Here is a 17,339-nt window from a genome sequence, read left to right on the forward strand (position 1 = left end):
GCAAAGCACAGGGACCACGGTTCGATCCCCCAGCACCACATGCCAGCCCGCCCCGCCCCCTGGTGGGCTGAGCTGGCCACACACACACACAATAAATAAATGTAATAAATAAAAATAAATAAATAATTAAAAAAAAAAAACTATGACTGGGGGCTGGGAAGATAGCTCAGTAGAATAAGTGCTTGCCTGGAAAGTGTAAGGCCCTGAGTTCAATCCCTGGTTCTGCCAAAAAAAAAAGGGATTGGGCCAGGGACATGGCTCAGTGCCTGCCTAGTAAGCGTGAGGCCCGGAGTTCGATTCCCAGTACCAAAAAGAAAATAGTAAAAATAAGACCAAAAAAAGTTCCTTTGAAAAAAAAAAAAAACTATGACTGGAGGTCTCATTTGGGCAGAAGTAGCAAAGCAACCAACGGACAAAACAAGCCCATCTGTCACTTATATTGTGTCCAGGCCCCTGGAACTAGTGTAGTGCCAAGCCAATCAGTAGATTCAATAACCAGCCACCCTTAATCCTAGTACCCTTAATCTTTTTTTATATATGTAAGTATGTATGTTTTTGGTATAGAATCTTGCTGCGCAGCTCAGCTCTAACTTGGACTTACAGTAATTCTCCTGTCTCAGCCTCCCCAGTGCTAGATTATAGGCATACACCACCACACCCAGTTTTGGTGGCTGGCACAGCCCTGGGTTCCAGGGCCAGCATGACATACAGAACTGGGGATCAAACCCAGGTCCTTTGCTTGCCAGGCAGCCACTTAGACCACCGAGCTATCTTTCCCAGCCCAATCTTAGTATGCTTAATCCCAGCACTTCACCATGAATCAATCACACACTCCAGATTCAACCACCTATGCAAAAGTTGTCCCACCTATGATCACATGGGGCCTGGGGTGGGGGGCCAGCCATAATATCCAGTAACAACAGCATACTCTAGAGCTCATATATTCATTTTTCTTAAAAGACAAGACACTACATAACATCACAGTGGCCTTGAACTCACTTTGTAGCTCAGGCGGGCCTCAAATTTATGATAATCTTTTTATGAGGCTTGCCTCAGTCTCCCAACTGTGAGAATTACAGTTATGTGCCAACACATACGCGAGACACTAATTTTAAATAGCATCTCTAGGGGGCTGGTGAGATGGCTCAGTGGTCTAAAGCACCTACTTAGAACAAGCTTAGCAAAGCACAGGGACCGCATTTCAATCCCCTAGCACCACATGCCAGCCAGCCCCACCCCCTGGTGGGCTGAGCTGGTCACACACACACACACACACACACACACACACAAATAAATAAAATAGCATCTCTAATAAAGGTAACAGGGTACCCAGAAGAAACAGATAAATCCAGGCTGGGGAGATGGCTCAGTGAAATAAGTGCTTTCCTGGCAAGTGCAAGGGCCTGAGTTCGATCCCTGGTTCGGGGGGGGCTGGGGGGGGGAATGCCAGAAACAGATAACTCCAGAGCCAGCCAAAGTAAGTACAGGAGCCTGGAATAACTTGTGTGGCTAGAAACTGTGCAGTGGTAGTAGTGGTGACAATGCTCAAGAAATGACAGGCTCATGTCACAAAGAACAGTCATCTTAGAGGGGATGCCACTAGGCAAATCTCAGACATGAAACATCAAAATAAATTACATGATTGGGAGAAAGAACAAGTTTATCTTATAATGCCATTAAATATGTCTAAAAGGTGCTTACATAATGTGATTATACTTATTTATCACTGAGTTATACCCTTAAAAAAAAAGTTAAGCGGGACAAATTTTATGTAAACATTACCACAATCACATAGTAGCAATTTTTTTTTTCTCTTTGATTATTTTGAGGCAGGGTCTCACTGCACAGTCTAAGGTGGCCTTGAATTTATTATATAGCTCAGATTAACTTGAATTTATAAAGCTTTTCCTGCCTAAACCTCCCAAGTGCTGGGATTGTAGGCATGTACCACTATGCCCTTTATTTTTCAAAAGAAATCTTAAAAGGATGTTAAAAGTACTACATCAAAAATTTGAGCGCTTGACTGGCAAACGCAAGGATCTGAGTTCAATCCCCGGTTCCACCAAAAAAAAACCCAAAAATTTGATGACTGGGCTGGGGAGATAGTTCGGCAGTCTGAGTGCCTACCTGGCAAGCACAAAGACCTGGGTTTGTTTCCCAATACTGTATGCCATGCCAGCCCCAGACCCCCAGCCTGCTTCGCAGGTCACCAAAATTAGGCACAGTAGTGTATGCCTGTAATCCCAGCACTAGGGAGGCTGAAAACAGAAGAATCACTATGAGTCCAAGCTGCATAGTGAGACCCTGTACCAAATAAATAAATAAATAAATAAATTTTTAAAACATTTGATAAAGCACTGGGTGTGGTGGCATATGCCTGTAATCCCAGTGCTGGGGAGGCTAAGACAGAAGGATCACTAAGAGTCTGAGCTGTGTAGTGAGACCTTGTACCAAATTTTAAAATATGATGAACAGAATACATATTTATATAGTCTGAGAGTAAATTACCACAGAATATTACTTACAAATTAATTTGTATAAAATACACAACTATGGGGCTGGTGAGATGGCTTAGTGGTCTAAAGCACCTACTTAGAACAAGCTTAGCGAAGCACATGGACCACGATTCAATCCCCCAGCCAACACATGCCAGCCCGCCCCACCCCCTGGTGGGCTGAGCTGGCCACACACACACACACACACACACACAGAGAGGCTCACACTACAATCCCAGCACTAGGAAGGCTAAGACAGGAGGGTTCCAAGTATGAACCCAGTTTGGGCAATTTAGTGAGACCCTGCTTCAAAAAAAAAAGGGCTGGAGATTTAGCTCGGTAGAAGAGCATACCTTGGATTAATCCCCAAACCCAGTACCACCAAAGAAAAAATGATACAGGGATGGACACAGATACACTGGCCAAAAGTTATTAGTATAGTATAGCTGTATTAATATCAGACAAAACAGACCTGAAGCAAAAAGAGGAAAAGATAATTTACCAGAATGACATTACTATATTCTGAATTTATATGTATATAAAATCTTACATGTGTTTAGCAATTTGATACACTTATGAGGAAATACTTAATAAAAGACCATCAGGCCAAGGGTGGTAGAACACATTTGTAATCCCAGCACTCAGGGTTCGCTCTGAGTTTAAGGTCAGCCCGGACTACACAGTAAACTCAAGGTCAGCCTGAACTGGTCAACAAAGAACCTGCCTAAAAAAAAAAAAAAAAATCATCAACCAAAGCTTTGATTAACTTTCTTTTTTATTTATTTATTTATTTTTTGGTGGAACTGGGGATTGAACTCAGGCCCTTGTGCTTGCTCTACTGAGGCATCTCCCCAGCCCCATAACTTTCTTAATAAATGGTAGATTAAGGAGATAAAAATTAAAGAAATACAAGAATTTAAGAATGTCAGTTATTAGTCATCATAGAATCTGAACTCAATGAACAGAGACCAAACTTAGGAGATGAATTTTCCAATATACAAAAAAAACACTTTTAAAAAAGTGAGCACCAAAAAAAAAAAAAAAGTGAGCACATAGCAAGCTTAAGAGGAAGTCTTCAAAAAGGCTGCCAACCAACCAATACTCCCTATGTTCTACAAAAAGAAAGAGAAGAAAAAAAAAAAAATAGGGCCCAGGGAGATGGCTCAGTAGAATAAGTGCTTGCCTGGCAAACACAGGGTCCTGAGTTCAATCCCCAGTACCGCAAAAATAAATAAATCAATAAATCAATACATAAAATAAAATAAAAAAGAAAGATAAGAAAAACCCAGATACACACCAGAATCTTTAAGGACAGTACAATTAACTTTGGAGCAAATAAAGCTAACTACGCTTCTTCAACCTAAAAATTAAAAGCAACACCAATAACACTTCCGAACAGCAATATATCTACATAGCTTCTATATAGCTCAAAGAAAAAATTGTGACAGAAAACATCTGAAAATTACAAAGATGTATAGAGATCACTGTGCTATATTCTAATTTTCAGTAACTTGAAATATTTCAAAATTTAAAGAAGAAAAAAATGTGGATAATATAACAAGATACTATTGATTTGTTTCCTTAACATTGTGGCACTTTCAGGCAGTATTAAAAAGTCCTAGAGAGTTCAATGAACACAAAGAGCCATAGTCCAATAACTTGGTTTCCTCCACATGGCCCAAGTTGTAGCGCCTTAAGTGTTTTCTCTGAAAGATCCTGAGGGAAAATGATTACTTGGTTCAATAATCTAATTTGGTTTCAAATAATTGACTTTGTAATACTCAAATCTACCCAAAACATTACAATTTCGTAACATTGTTTCCCATGGTAAACTATGGGCTTTAAGGAACTACTAAAAGACAAAAAATGTTCTGAAAAAGAACAGGATAAATACTACTTTTGTCCTCATTCTGAGTCACACACCAGCCCCAAAAGCACTACCTGAAGAGATGGCTATTATCTGAATAAGCTTTGCTACATGCCACTTCAAAAACATTTCACAATCTAAACTTTACAGAGATAGTGTATTATGTGAAAAGGCTTCTAATCTTATTGTAGATGAAATGGTCAAAACTTTTCAGTTAGTTCAGCCTTATTTTTTTTCTTTTGGGCAGAACCAGGGATTGAACTCAGACCCTTGCGCTTGCCAGGGAAGCACCTATTCTATTGAGCCATCTCCCCACACCCGGTTCAGCCATATTTTACTTCTTAAATTTTTTTTTTAAATTTTATTTATTTGTGTGTGTGTGTGTGTGTGTGTGTGTGTGTGTGTATGCGCGTGCACGTGTGTGGGGGGGGGCCAGCTCAGCCCACCAGGGGGCGAGGCTGGCTGGCATGTGGTGCTGGGGGATTGAACCGCGGTCCCTGTGCTTTGCTAAGCTTGTTCTAAATAGGTGCTTTAGACCACTGAGCCATCTCACCAACCCCTTTACTTCTTAAATTTGATAGTTAATTTTAACTGCCAAACTTATATTACATATAAGGTAATACAAAAATGTATTTGTCTCCTAAGGTATATTGGTAAAAGGACATACAAATTTATGCACAAATATCAAAATAATGAAATGATAGCTTAAGAACTATGTCGAGTGCATTAGATATAAAGAAAATATGTGTACCCAGATTAACTCTGTGCTGTTTCTCTTCTTCACTTCTGAGAAAAGTGTCCAGAGTACGCAGGTCAGTCATGTAGTCCTCCTTATCAGTAGGTGAGTTGTAGATGCTGGGTGAAGAACGATAGCGGGACCTCAAGCCACTGCTCTCCACTGGGCCAACCGTGGTAGGGTATGGAGAAGGAGGAGAGGAGGTAAAGCCTGCCAACTACACAAAATAAATTGATTTTAGCTTCTTTAAATTTTATTTTAGATTTTTTTGAATTTTAAAGAGTGACACACCTGCTACAATGGTCAAAATCCAAGAACACCTATAGCACCAAATACTGATGGGGTTGCAGAATGATGGAACTCTCATTCATTCCTGGGGGGAATGTGAAACAGTACAGCTATTTTAGTACAGCTGCACAGTTCTTTGCAAAGTGAAATATCTTAGGGGCCAGGGAGATAGCTCAGTAGAATAAGTGTTTGCCTGGCAAGTGCAAGGGCCTGAGTTCAATCCCCGGTTCCACAAAAAAAAAAAAAAAAAAGTGAAATATCTTAACATACCATCTAGCAGTTGCGCTCTTTGTTATACTTACCTAAAGGGTGCTAAAAACCTATGTCCACACAGAAAATTATACATGGATATAATAGCTTTATGACAGCTTTTCTCCTTATAGTTTATAATATCTTTACTCCTAATATTTCAAAACTTGAAACCAAGATATTCTTCAGAAGATAAAGAGTTTTAAAGCGATGCAACTAGAGGCTATACTTATAAGTGAAATAAATCAGACCCACATATGTAAATATAATATTGTCTCCCTAGTGTAAGAACCTAAAAGAATAAAATCTGAAAGGTAGGACAGATATTGTAAAACAGAAAGAAACTGAACATAAGGATTAAACAATGAAGATGAGGGAAAGGAGAAAAGACAGGAAAAAAGGCGAAAAATCATACAAGTATATATACAGGATGGCTGAGATGCCTATACTAATACTTTCATCAGTTTTTTTTTTTTTTTTCAAATAGCAGTTAGTATTTAGAATTTTCACTTTGACTAACTCTGTATGCTGATATCTACGATCTGAGCAACTATATTGAGGACAGCAATGTGCAATACAAAAACCAAGGTTGAATACCTCTCATCTTGTTCTTCTAAATTTGAACCATTTCTAATCTGTTATCAATTATAAAGTTCTCTTTAAAATAAATTTTAAATAGTAAAAAAACAAGTAAAAAATAAGGCATATTGAAAGCAAGCATTAATCTTCAATTATCTGTCCAACGTTGCATACCTGCATGTTAATGTAACAGGTTTGAAAATAAAAATAATGTAATATAACCGTTAAAAAAAAAAAAATTGGGCTGGTGAGATGGCTCAGTGGTCTAAAGCACCTACTTAGAACAAGCTTAGCAAAGCACAGGGACCAGGGTTCAATCCCCCAGCACCACAAGCCAGCCAGCCCCGCTCCCTGGTGGGCTGAGCTGGACACGGACGGACACACGGACACAGACACACGGACACACACACACAAATAAATAAAATTTTTTAAAAAGAATTATATAATTCAAAAAAAATAATAAAAAATATATATATAACCGTTAACTTGTTATTGATTTGAAAATTTGTAACATGTGTATTATATGTTGCTCTGTTTGTCTTTGTTTCTATTCTTACTTTTTTTTTCTCTTCAAAATGAAGTAAAATTAAAAACAGGTACATTTATTTGGGCTTTCCTTATCCTTACAATGTTAAGCATTATAATACAAATTACTGGCCTCCTATTTACTAATAGTTTCTTTCTATTGGATTTCATAACGAAGTCATGTTAACTGATAATTAGTGTAGTGGTTTATATTTTTAGCTAACATATTAAAACCTTTTATGTTATCATTGCACTGGGGATGCTACTGCATTGCTACTTTAGTGTATATACTACATATATTTTTTTAAATAACTAAGCAGGGTAGACACCTAGTCCACTGAGCTATCTCACCGGCCCCCAAGAGGTGTATTTTAATTATTAAGTTAACATCTAGGGGCCGGGGAAATGGCTCAGTGGAATAAGAGCTTCCCTGGCAAGTGCAAGGGCCTGAGTTCAATCCCCGGTTCCACCAGAAACAAAACAAAAAAGCTAACATCTATAGCAGTGGTGGAACCTATGGCACACATGCTGCAGAGGGCTGTTTGCATCACTGAAAGCTCTTGAAGGTTCCATATAACCTCTAACTCAAAACCTCCCAGACTGTTTTTCTGTATTAACTTTAAAGTCAAAAAGTAACCTTCACAGAACTACAAAAAAAAAAAAAAAAAAAAAAAAGTTATTTGAAGGGCCAGCCAAGTAGCTCAGCAGATTAAAGTGCCTGCAAGCAGGGGCAGGGGCTTGGGGTTCAATCCTTGGGCCTGCCAGGCTGGCCCTGCCCGTGGGGTGCACTGAGACAGCAATTGAGACAGGGCGTAGCAGTGCACGCCTGTAATCCCTGTTCTTGGGAGGCTATAAACAGGTAGATCACTACAAGTCTGATCTAGTAGACCCTGAACACCCTGTAGACCTTTCCATAAAATACAAAAAAAAAAAAAAAAAAAAAAGTCATTGGAGACTTTGGCTGGAATTTTAAGTTATATGGAGAAAAGCTTTATAACAGTATCTTTTTACCCAAGAAAATGTTCTCTCTTCACTTAGCATCATTTATATTTCTTAGGATTATTTATTCATTCATTCACTCCTACTAGTCCTGTATACCCTGCATACTTACTGTTTTCTCTCTTTTTTTGATACTGGGGATCAAACTCAGGACCCTGCGTTTGCCAGGCAGGTGCGCATGCTGTTAAGCTATCTCCCCAGCTCTACCCTGCATACTTCTAAAGCTCAATGAATACTCTCAGACATTTCTGTGATAATGGAAATTGGTAAAATTCCCTTGGATTTGGATTTTTGCTACCTGCCTCCTCCAAATTACCAAGAACTTTATGTACTGCGATATTTAGAATTAGCAAAAGTTTTTAAAAATTAAAAAAAAAAAAATACTCAAGATTAAACTATGGTATCTTGGATTCTAATTTTAAAGAGAAAAAGAAAACAGTCTTGCAGCTGGTGAGATGGCTCAGTGGTCTAAAGCACCTACTTAGAACAAGCTTAGCAAAGCACACGGACTGCGGTTCAATCCCCCAGCACCACATGCCAGCCAGCGCCGCCCCCTGGTGGGTTGAGCTGGCCACACACACACACACACACACACACACACACACACATATAAATAAAATTTTAAAAAAAGAAAACAGTCTATAGCCAAACCACCCTGAACACCCCTGATCTTGTCCAAAGAGAAAAAATAAATAAATCAAAATTTCAAAGTAGGAGTAACATTAATACATTGTGTATTACCTTTAAATTACTCAGAGAACGAAATATAGGCATTTAATTGTCCAAACAATATTAGCGCTATGAGTGCAAATCTTTCTTTACAATATACTTTTTTTTTTGCTTTTTCCCTATCCCAGTTTTTCCTTTCTGCTGAGCAATTTCTTCTCACTTCACAATATCTACAGTACATTTTGGATCTTAACTCTTTTAGCTTCTCTCCCTAGGGAGACAATACAATGTTTACCTATTGAGTCTGACTTATTTCACTTATGAGTATGGTCTCAAGCCACACCCATTTACCTATAAAAGTATCCAGTTTATCCACTGTGGCTGAGTAGTACTCCATTGTATAAAAAGTCCACATCTTTTTATCCATGCCTTGGTTGATGGCCATTTGTTTCCAAGAGTTAGTTGGGACAAACTGCACTGCTATGAACATGAATGCACATATATCTCTGTGATATATTGTTAACTCTTCTAGGAAGATACTCAGCAGGGGAATAGCTGAGTTGAATGGGATCTTTAAGTCTGGTTTTTAAAGCAATATCCACACTGATTTCCAGAGTGGTTATACCAGTCTATACTCCTATCAACAAAGAAGGGTTTCTTTTTCCCAATAACCCCTCCAGTATTTGTTACTAGTTGATTTCTTTCTTTTTGCGGGGATTGAATTCAGGACCTTCCACTTGCCAGGCAGGCACCTGTGCTGCTGAGATATATATATAATCCTGTCCCTCCCCTTCTTAGATTTTTTAATTTAAATTTAAATTTGTACTTATTTATTTTTGATTTGATGTCTTGATAATAGCCTAATAGCCATTTTGGTACTGGGGAGATAGCTCAGTTGAATAAGTGCTTGCCTGGCATGTGCAAGGACCTGAGTTCAATCCCCAGCTCCACAAAAAAAAAAAAAAAAAAAAAGATAATAGCCATTTTTCCGGGGGTGAGAAATTTCAGCCTTATTAAACAGATTATTTTGGAATGGTAGGACTATTTTCTATAATAATCATATAGTGCTTTTCTTATGGTAGTATTTACCTGTGGATTAATAATTATCAATATATACACGTACTTTCTCCTAGCATTAAACTTACACAAAATTTTCTAAATTCATTTTTTCTTTTTTTATGGTACTGAAGATTGAATCTAGGGCTTTTGCATTGAGCTACATTCCCAGCTCTTTTATTCTTTATTCCAAGGCAAGGTCTTGCCAATTTTCCAAGGAAGAACTTGAATTTGGAATACTCCTGCCTTGGCCTCCTAAGTGCTGGGACAGTAGCCATGTACTACTGTACCAGGTAATTTTCTAAATTCTATTACATGACAAGCTAGCTGGACATGGTGGTGCATGCCAGTAGTTGCAGCTCTCAGGAGGCTGAGGCAGGAGGACTGCAGTTAAGTTCAAGGCCAGGCTCAATTACATAGCAAGTTCAAGGCTATCCCGAACTACACAGTGAGACCTTGTCTCAAAACGTAACAACAACAACAAAACAAACCAGAGGGCCTGCTAGTTAGCTCAGTTATTTAAGAACCTACTCATGCAAATGCAGTCAAGCACAGGAAAACCACGGTTTGGTTCAATCCCCACCTCCACCTGCCTTACCAGACCTGCCCTTAAGGTAGCCTGAGCCAGCCTAAAAAAAAATCAAAAAATAACAAAAAAAAGATTTAAATTCTATTATATGCTGAAAATGATTTTAATATTGGGTAACAAGTACCATGGAATTTCATTACAAAGAGAGATGCTTTAAAAGAAGACAGGCAGAGCCAGCGATATAGCTCAGTGGCATAACTGCCCACCTGGCAAGCAAAGGGTGCTGAATTTGACTCCTCTCCCACATGCCAAAAAAAATAAAGGTTTGGTGGCACATGCTGTACTCCCAACATCCATGAGACTGAGGCAGGAGGATCACCTTATGTTCAAGGACAGCCTGGACTACATAGTGAAACACAGTCTCAAAAAATCCAATGTATAAATTAAAAGAACAGACACACAAAATAACAAAATCAAATCAAAATGTAAATCTATAAATTTTGTGTTACTAAGGGTAAAAGTCAAAACCCAAATTTTCGTGGAGCTTGAAATGAAGGTTTGCACTCATCCATGGAAAGTGTTCATAGTCCCGTGTCAAGCCATATGACAATCCAGTCTTATTCTGGATAAAAACCAACATGATAAAAAGATTACAATTTCCTAAATGTAAACACAGGTTTCACGTAAAGCAGCAAAAAGGGGAAAACATGAGTAAAAGAAACTAAAGTAAAAAAATAGATTTCTCATTAATAAAATGAGAAGCTTTTTTTTTTTTTTTTTTGGACAGGGTCTCTTACTATGTAGCTCAGGCTGGCCTCTAGCTCACAGCAATACCCTTGATGAAATTACAGTGTGTGCCATCACAGAGAAATAAAATGAGAAGTTCTGGGCTGGTGAGATGGCTCAGTGGTCTAAAGCACCTACTTAGAACAGGCTTAGCAAAGCACTGGGACCACAGTTCAATCCCCCAGCATCACATGCCAGCCAGCCCCGCCCCCTGGTGGGCTGAGCTGGCCACACACACACACACACACACACATAAATAACAAATTAAAAAAAAAAAAAAAAAAGAAAAAGTTCTGGGCCAGGGAGATAGCTCAGTAGAATAAGCACATGCCTGGCAAGCACAGAGGCCTGAGTTCAATCCCCAGTACTGCAAATTAATTAATTAATTAATTAATTAAAATGAGAAGCTCCAACTCACAGGATGATTTTCAATGGCATACCTCCCAAATTCTAAAATAATGTGCTGGCTAAAAGAGAAGTGCTATTACCTTATTATAACCACTGACTGGTGAGTAGGTCACTCCAGGGCTGTATGAACTACTGCTGCCTGAGGACATGCTTTGCAGTTGAGGGCTGTATCCAGTTATACAGCTGGTGGTGAACTTGGGACTGGCACTTGGTGAACGAGATGGGCTGTAACTCAACACGCTCTGCCCCTGAATGGAAGGGGAAGGTGTAGAGGGAGGGATCTGGGTGGCTGTTAGATCATGTGGAGGAGTAGTCTGTACAACTAGAAGGGAAAGAAAAAACAAAATAAATATCTACATACACATATACTTTTAAACAACTTTCATAAATGCAGATTTAAGGATTTTTTTGGGGGGGCGGGGGCATTCTGGAAGCAGAAGCTAGGACCTCTGCACTAGCTATATCCTCTCCTAGCCTGTTTCTGAGACACAGTCTGCTGACACTGACTTGAACTTGCAATCCACCTATCTCAGCCTTCCAGAGGGCATGGGCCACCACACTCAGTTCCAACTGTTTTTTTCCCTTTCAGGAAAAAAAATAAAGTACCAGAAGGGCTTGATTCTTAAATTAATATATTACTAAAGGACAACAATTAGTCATTTGTTCTTTCCATGGAGTTCAAAATAAAAAACTGACTTTCATCCAGCAAGAGAGTCACTTAATTTAAGGAACCAGTAGAATAAACTTCCATTAGGTTGCTGAATGTTAGTTTTAACATTAAGAATGATAACCATCAGTCTTAAGAAAATGTACTGTTTAATATAGTTGAACTAGACAGTCTTGGAAATCCCTTCCAGATCTGTCTATGAAAAGGGAAAATTAAAAAATATTTGTTGCTGACGTTCTCCTTACAAGAGATAGAGCATATAGAACACTCACCACCAGTTGTTTTCAATCCTAAAAGTGTTTGCTGTCCAGGACTAACAATGAGACTTGTTGGTGCCACAGTATATTTGAAGTATCTCCAAAAATCAAACAAGGCATTAAGGCTGAAGAGAGATGCAAGAGCAAGTTCTGGAAGACAACAATTTAATTTTTATTTATTGTCTTTGAGATGGAGTCTCACTATGCAGTTCAGGCTGGCCTTGAGTTCACTTTGTAGCCCAGGCTAGTCTGGAACTCACAATACCTCCCTGCCTCAGCCTCCAGAGTACTGGGATCATAGGCGTGTGCCACCACAGCCAGTTTCAGCAATGTAGTTTTAAAATAGTGGTGGAGGACATGTATTGGTGGAGAAACAAAACCCCTTCATACTTTAGCACATTAATAAAATTGAAAACTACCTTCTTATTCTTCCAACAGCTAACATTTAATGAATATGTATTAGGTGCAGGGCATTTATTGGAAGTACCAAACGATCACCAACCCTTACCACCCTATTTTCACTTTTTTTTTGGTACTGGGACTCAAACTCAGGACCTTGTGCTTGCCAGGCAGGTGCTATGCCACTGAGCGGTATCCCCAGCCCACCCTTACTTTAATAATGAATCAAGTCATGGAGAGACTAAGTGACCTTTTATTGGGATTGGGGACTAGACGCTGAGATATACTTCCAGCCCCTGCATCCCCCTTTGATTGCTAAGTTGCCCATGTGAGGCTGGAACTTGCAACCCACCTGACTCAGCCTCCTAGGGTGGTAGGTTATAGGTATGTATCACATCTGGCTTTAAATGATTTTTAGTATACAGCTAGTAAGACATGATTCTGAATCAGTCTGCAGATTCCAAATCCCTCCCACTTGTCAGGTTAGTTCCCATAACAGGCTCTGCATTAATCTGTACAGGCTATGAAATTTAACATCATAAGAACTTTCCATGCCTAAGGATTATGGAAGAGGAGACAGAGAAGTGGAAGGAAAGAGGAAATTAAGGAAGGCACCCATAGAGTAGAAATCTGGGCTGATTTTGAAAGCTGAAAATGTGGAGACAGTATGTCAAGAGCAACAAATACAATTCTTATCCTCACATTTTATCTTGTTTCACAGAACTCATAATTATCTGTAACTGTATTTTTAATTTGATTGTCTCCTCTCCTAGAATGTTTCTTCCAAAAGAGGGTTTTCATTTGTTCCCTTCCAGCTAAACTCCCAAACTGGGAACAAAGTAAGTATGCAGCATTTGTTCAATGAAGGAATGAATACTAAGCTGAATTAAACTGGCCAACAGGGGCCAGGGAGATAGCTCAGTGGAATAAAGACTTGTCTGGTCAAGCACAAGGTCCTCAGTTCAACCCCCAGTACTGCAAAAAACAAACAAACAAACAAACAAACTGGCCAAGAAAGTAGGGCATGACAGCACAGGCCTGTAATCCCAGCATGGAGGGACTGAGGCAGGAGGATCACTGCAAGAGTTTGAGACCAGCCTGGACTACAAAATGAGCTCAAAGTCTACCTGAACTGCATAGCAAGACACTGTCTCAAAACAGACAATACATAACCCTGCCAGCAAGTTTTTCATTAGTAATAAATCTAAATTTTAGGAAATTACTTACCAATATACCAGAGGGGCCAGTATGACACATTATAATATGAACTAATCAATTTTCCAGTCCTGAAAAAACAAAAAAAGGCTTTTCAATTAACTTTTAAAAAAACCTAAAAATCAAAACCACCACAAAGAAGTTCTGAACCAGCCACTGGCTGCTTAGATTTTCACCTTCTTTTGGGTGATTAACTTACATTTCAGTATATATCATTCCAGCCATAGACACATTTAGAAGGCCCCAGGCTAAAACTACTTTCCTAGCTTCAGTTTCTTTTCTCATCTTGATGGTTCTGTCAATAAGGGAATTACTAGGGCTTGCCTCCCGTTGCATCTACTCAAAAGAAAAAGCACAGGAATTAATCAAAAGAAACTACTCCGTTTAAGAGACCAAAACATCTTCATAAAGAAAAACTGCATATACTTTTCCTCATCTTTAAAATGTTTGGCTTTTTTTTTTTGATGGTAACAGGGACTGAACTAAAGACCTTGTGTTTGCCAACCAAGTGCTTACGCCGCTGAGCTACATCCCCAGCCCTCTTTAAAATGTTGTCATTTTCCCCATTTAATATTGGCACATGAGGGGGCAGAGATAGCTCAATGGAATAAGTGTTTGCCTGAAGGACCTGAGTTTGGTCCCTGGTACCACCAAAAAAATAATAGTAGTAGTAGTACATGAAAAGGGAACCAAGTTATACTTCTCAGAGAACCAGCCAGTTATTTCAAGCAATTTAATACTAACAATAAATTAAATTGCCATATTTTACAACGTAAGGATTGGTTTTTGCCTGCAAATAAATACTCCACGTTTTGTCTCCTAGAATGTTTCTTCCGAAAGAGTCTTCATTTCTTCCCTTCCGGCTGAACTTCCAGACTGGGAACAAAGTAAGTATGCAGCATTTGTTTAGGAAGGAATGAATACTAAGCTGAATTAAACTGGCCAGCAAAGTAGGGCATGGCAGTGCAGGCCTGTAATCCTGTAAGTAACTTAAAAAACAAAAAAAAACTAAAGATCAAAACCAACACAAAAAGTTCTGAACCAGCCACTGGCTGCTTAGATTTTCACCTTCGTTTGGGTGATTAACTTACATTTCAGTATATATCATTCCAGCCATAGACACATATAGGAGACCCCAGGCTAACACCACTTTCCTTTGTTGTATGGACTAGACAGAGGGTTACTTTATGACAAAATATCGTTTTACAAGAATTTACAATGGTAGTAGTAGTACATTAAAAGGGAACCATTTGTATCCTGTAAATCGAAAGGCTGTTCTCTGACACCCCCATGCAGAAGCCATTGCTGGGTCTGCACCTCAGCACTCTCCACTCCACATGCCCCAGCTAGGCTGCTCCATTTTGTGTGTTAATTAGTAAGGGCAAGAGGGTACCCACGGTGTGAAGGAACGAGAGTTAAGAATGGGGACGGCGCATTCCGTCCGGCACCACATTGGGAGCTGCTGCTTTTCCTTGTTTCCCCAGACCTAATTCTTACACACAACTGGGAAACCTGCTCCAGCCACCAGGAGCAGCAGCCCAGACCAGAGGAGCCCGCACGCCGCCACCCTGCCCGGGTTCTGAGGGCTTCCCTCCTGGTGCCTCGGTACAAACTTTGTCACCCCTGTCCCTTCCTTCCTCCTTTCCACTACAAGTGACGGCATAAGAGACACATTCTCTTTTGGCTGAATCCCAAGCACATCAGTTAGGTGCGGAACTCTGAAAGCCCGCGTGGAACTCACGCCCAGGAAGCACAAAAATGTTCCCCCCAAACGCACCGTGATCTTCAGCCGGAAGAGGCAGGCTCCCGCCACTCCTACTGCACATGCGCAAAGGCAAGCGCCGAGGAAACGCCATAGACTGGCGGGTCCACGGGTACCGGAAGAACTGGGTTGTCTCCTCTCGCGAGAATGAGAAGGCGCAGGGGGGCGGAGCTAGCAGCTTTACTATGGAAACAAGCTTACGAGTTTGTGGTTCCCTATGGGGTTTCAGGAGAACCCTGAGCCTCAAAATGTGGGCAAGGCTTTAACCCCCAGTAAAAAATATTTTTTAGAAAATGAATTTTGTTTATATTACTATAATTTTAGCTTCTTTTGGGTGCTTCCGGGCTCGCATTTCTAAGCAGATTTTAGATGGGTGATTTTGAGGGCTAGATGCAGTGTGCGCGGCAATGTGTCCAGACATTGGCAATGACAAAGTATTACTTGCTGTAGTTAAAATGTGTATTTCCCTTAATTATTTTACCCAGTGGTTTTTTTTTTTTTTTTCAGACAAGATCTCACTATGCAGTTAAGACTTGTCTGAAATACTGGGGATTACAGACACATCCCCACATCCAGCTCTCAGTGTAAATTATTTTTGTCTTTTTGAGACAGGTTCTTGCTATGCAGTTCCGGCTGATCTCGAGTTCACTGTAGTGCAGGCTGGTCTCGCAAAGATCCTCCTGTCTCAGCCTCCCTAGTGCTGGGATTAGAGGCATGCACAACCACGCCCAGCTCCAGTGTAAATTCTTAAATATCCATGGATGAGGGTACAGCAGTAACACAACAACCAAACCAATTTATTTTATTGAAGTAGTAGTTTTAACATTGAAAACAGAAACTTCCTCCTGAATCCCCCCCTTTTTTTTTTTTTTTTTTTTTTTGCGGAACAGGGGATTGAACTCAGGCCCTTGCACTTGCCAGGGAAGTGCTTATTCCACTGAGCCATCTCCCTGGCCCCTGAATCCTCTTTAAACTTGTTTTTCCCCCCTTTTAATGGGGCCTGAACCCAAGGCCTGCCCACTGAGCTACCTCCCCAGTTCTTTTAAATTTTACTTTGAATAGGGTCTCAGTAAGGTGCCCAGACTGGACTCAAACTCAAAAGCTTCTCCTTGCTTCAGCTTCCCAAAGTTGTGTGCCACCCAACCATGCCCAGGAGAACCTGTAATTATAGATAGCTAAGTTATTTAGAAATATTGTGGGGCTGCGGAGATAGCTCAGTAGAATAAGCGCTTGCCTAGCAAGTGCAAGGTCCTGAGTTCAATCCCCAGTTCTGCAAAAAAAGAAATATTGTGTGCATTCAGACAGGGAGTGATAAGCCCTGGAAAGGTCAGTGAAGACAACTATGGCTGGAGACTCATTTATTGAAGGCCAAGCTTCAAGAAAAAAGGAGGACTACACCCATGTACTTCCCCTAGGAAATGGTCAGCAGTGATTGATATTCTAAGTAGGCGTCAATCACCTTGGGTGGAAAGGCGTTTTCTTCGGGGCCTAGGGGCACACACCTGTAATCTCAGCACTCAGCAGGCTAAAGCAGGAGGATCCTTGCAAGTTTGAGAGCAGCCTGGGCTACAAAGTGAGCTCAAGACCACCCTGAACTGCATAGGAGACCTGGTCTCAAAAAGGAAAAAAAAAAAAAAAGAAAGTCCTTATCTTTTCTGTGTGCACTTGATACATGAAGTCCTTATCTTTTCTGTGTGCACTTGATACATGACTTACTTCCCCACTGGATCCCCTTGCAATCAATATTACCTGTGTGCCAACACTTGTAATCTTAGTGGTTCACCATAGTTTTGTCCCATCTCACACCTACCTTGTGATTTCCCATTGGATCAGTGTTACCTAAGCAACTATAT

The 17,339-nt window shown here is 40.1% G+C and overlaps 1 protein-coding gene across 3 annotated transcripts in view; it reads right to left on the reverse strand.

Annotated features, from left to right (window-relative positions):
* Positions 1-15,550, reverse strand: part of Tmem209 (transmembrane protein 209) — a 47,605-nt gene extending 32,055 nt beyond the window's left edge. The window contains exons 1-6 of one of the 3 annotated variants that reach the window (XM_023702867.1): positions 15,502-15,550; positions 13,924-14,060; positions 13,737-13,795; positions 12,126-12,260; positions 11,267-11,508; positions 5,114-5,315 (exon numbers count right to left, since the gene is read on the reverse strand). In XM_023702867.1, the coding sequence (XP_023558635.1) occupies positions 5,114-5,315; positions 11,267-11,508; positions 12,126-12,260; positions 13,737-13,795; positions 13,924-14,060 (775 nt within the window). In that variant the 5' untranslated portion in view covers positions 15,502-15,550. Of the gene's footprint in view, positions 1-5,113; positions 5,316-11,266; positions 11,509-12,125; positions 12,261-13,736; positions 13,796-13,923; positions 14,061-14,815; positions 14,867-15,249; positions 15,464-15,501 lie in introns of those variants that run through there. The other 2 variants (XM_023702865.1, XM_023702866.1) reach the window with 2 other exon arrangements.
* Positions 15,551-17,339: the final 1,789 nt, after the last annotated feature.

This window comes from Octodon degus, unplaced genomic scaffold, assembly GCF_000260255.1.
Source record: "Octodon degus isolate 3935 unplaced genomic scaffold, OctDeg1.0 scaffold00160, whole genome shotgun sequence".
Taxonomy (NCBI): Eukaryota; Metazoa; Chordata; class Mammalia; order Rodentia; family Octodontidae; genus Octodon; species Octodon degus.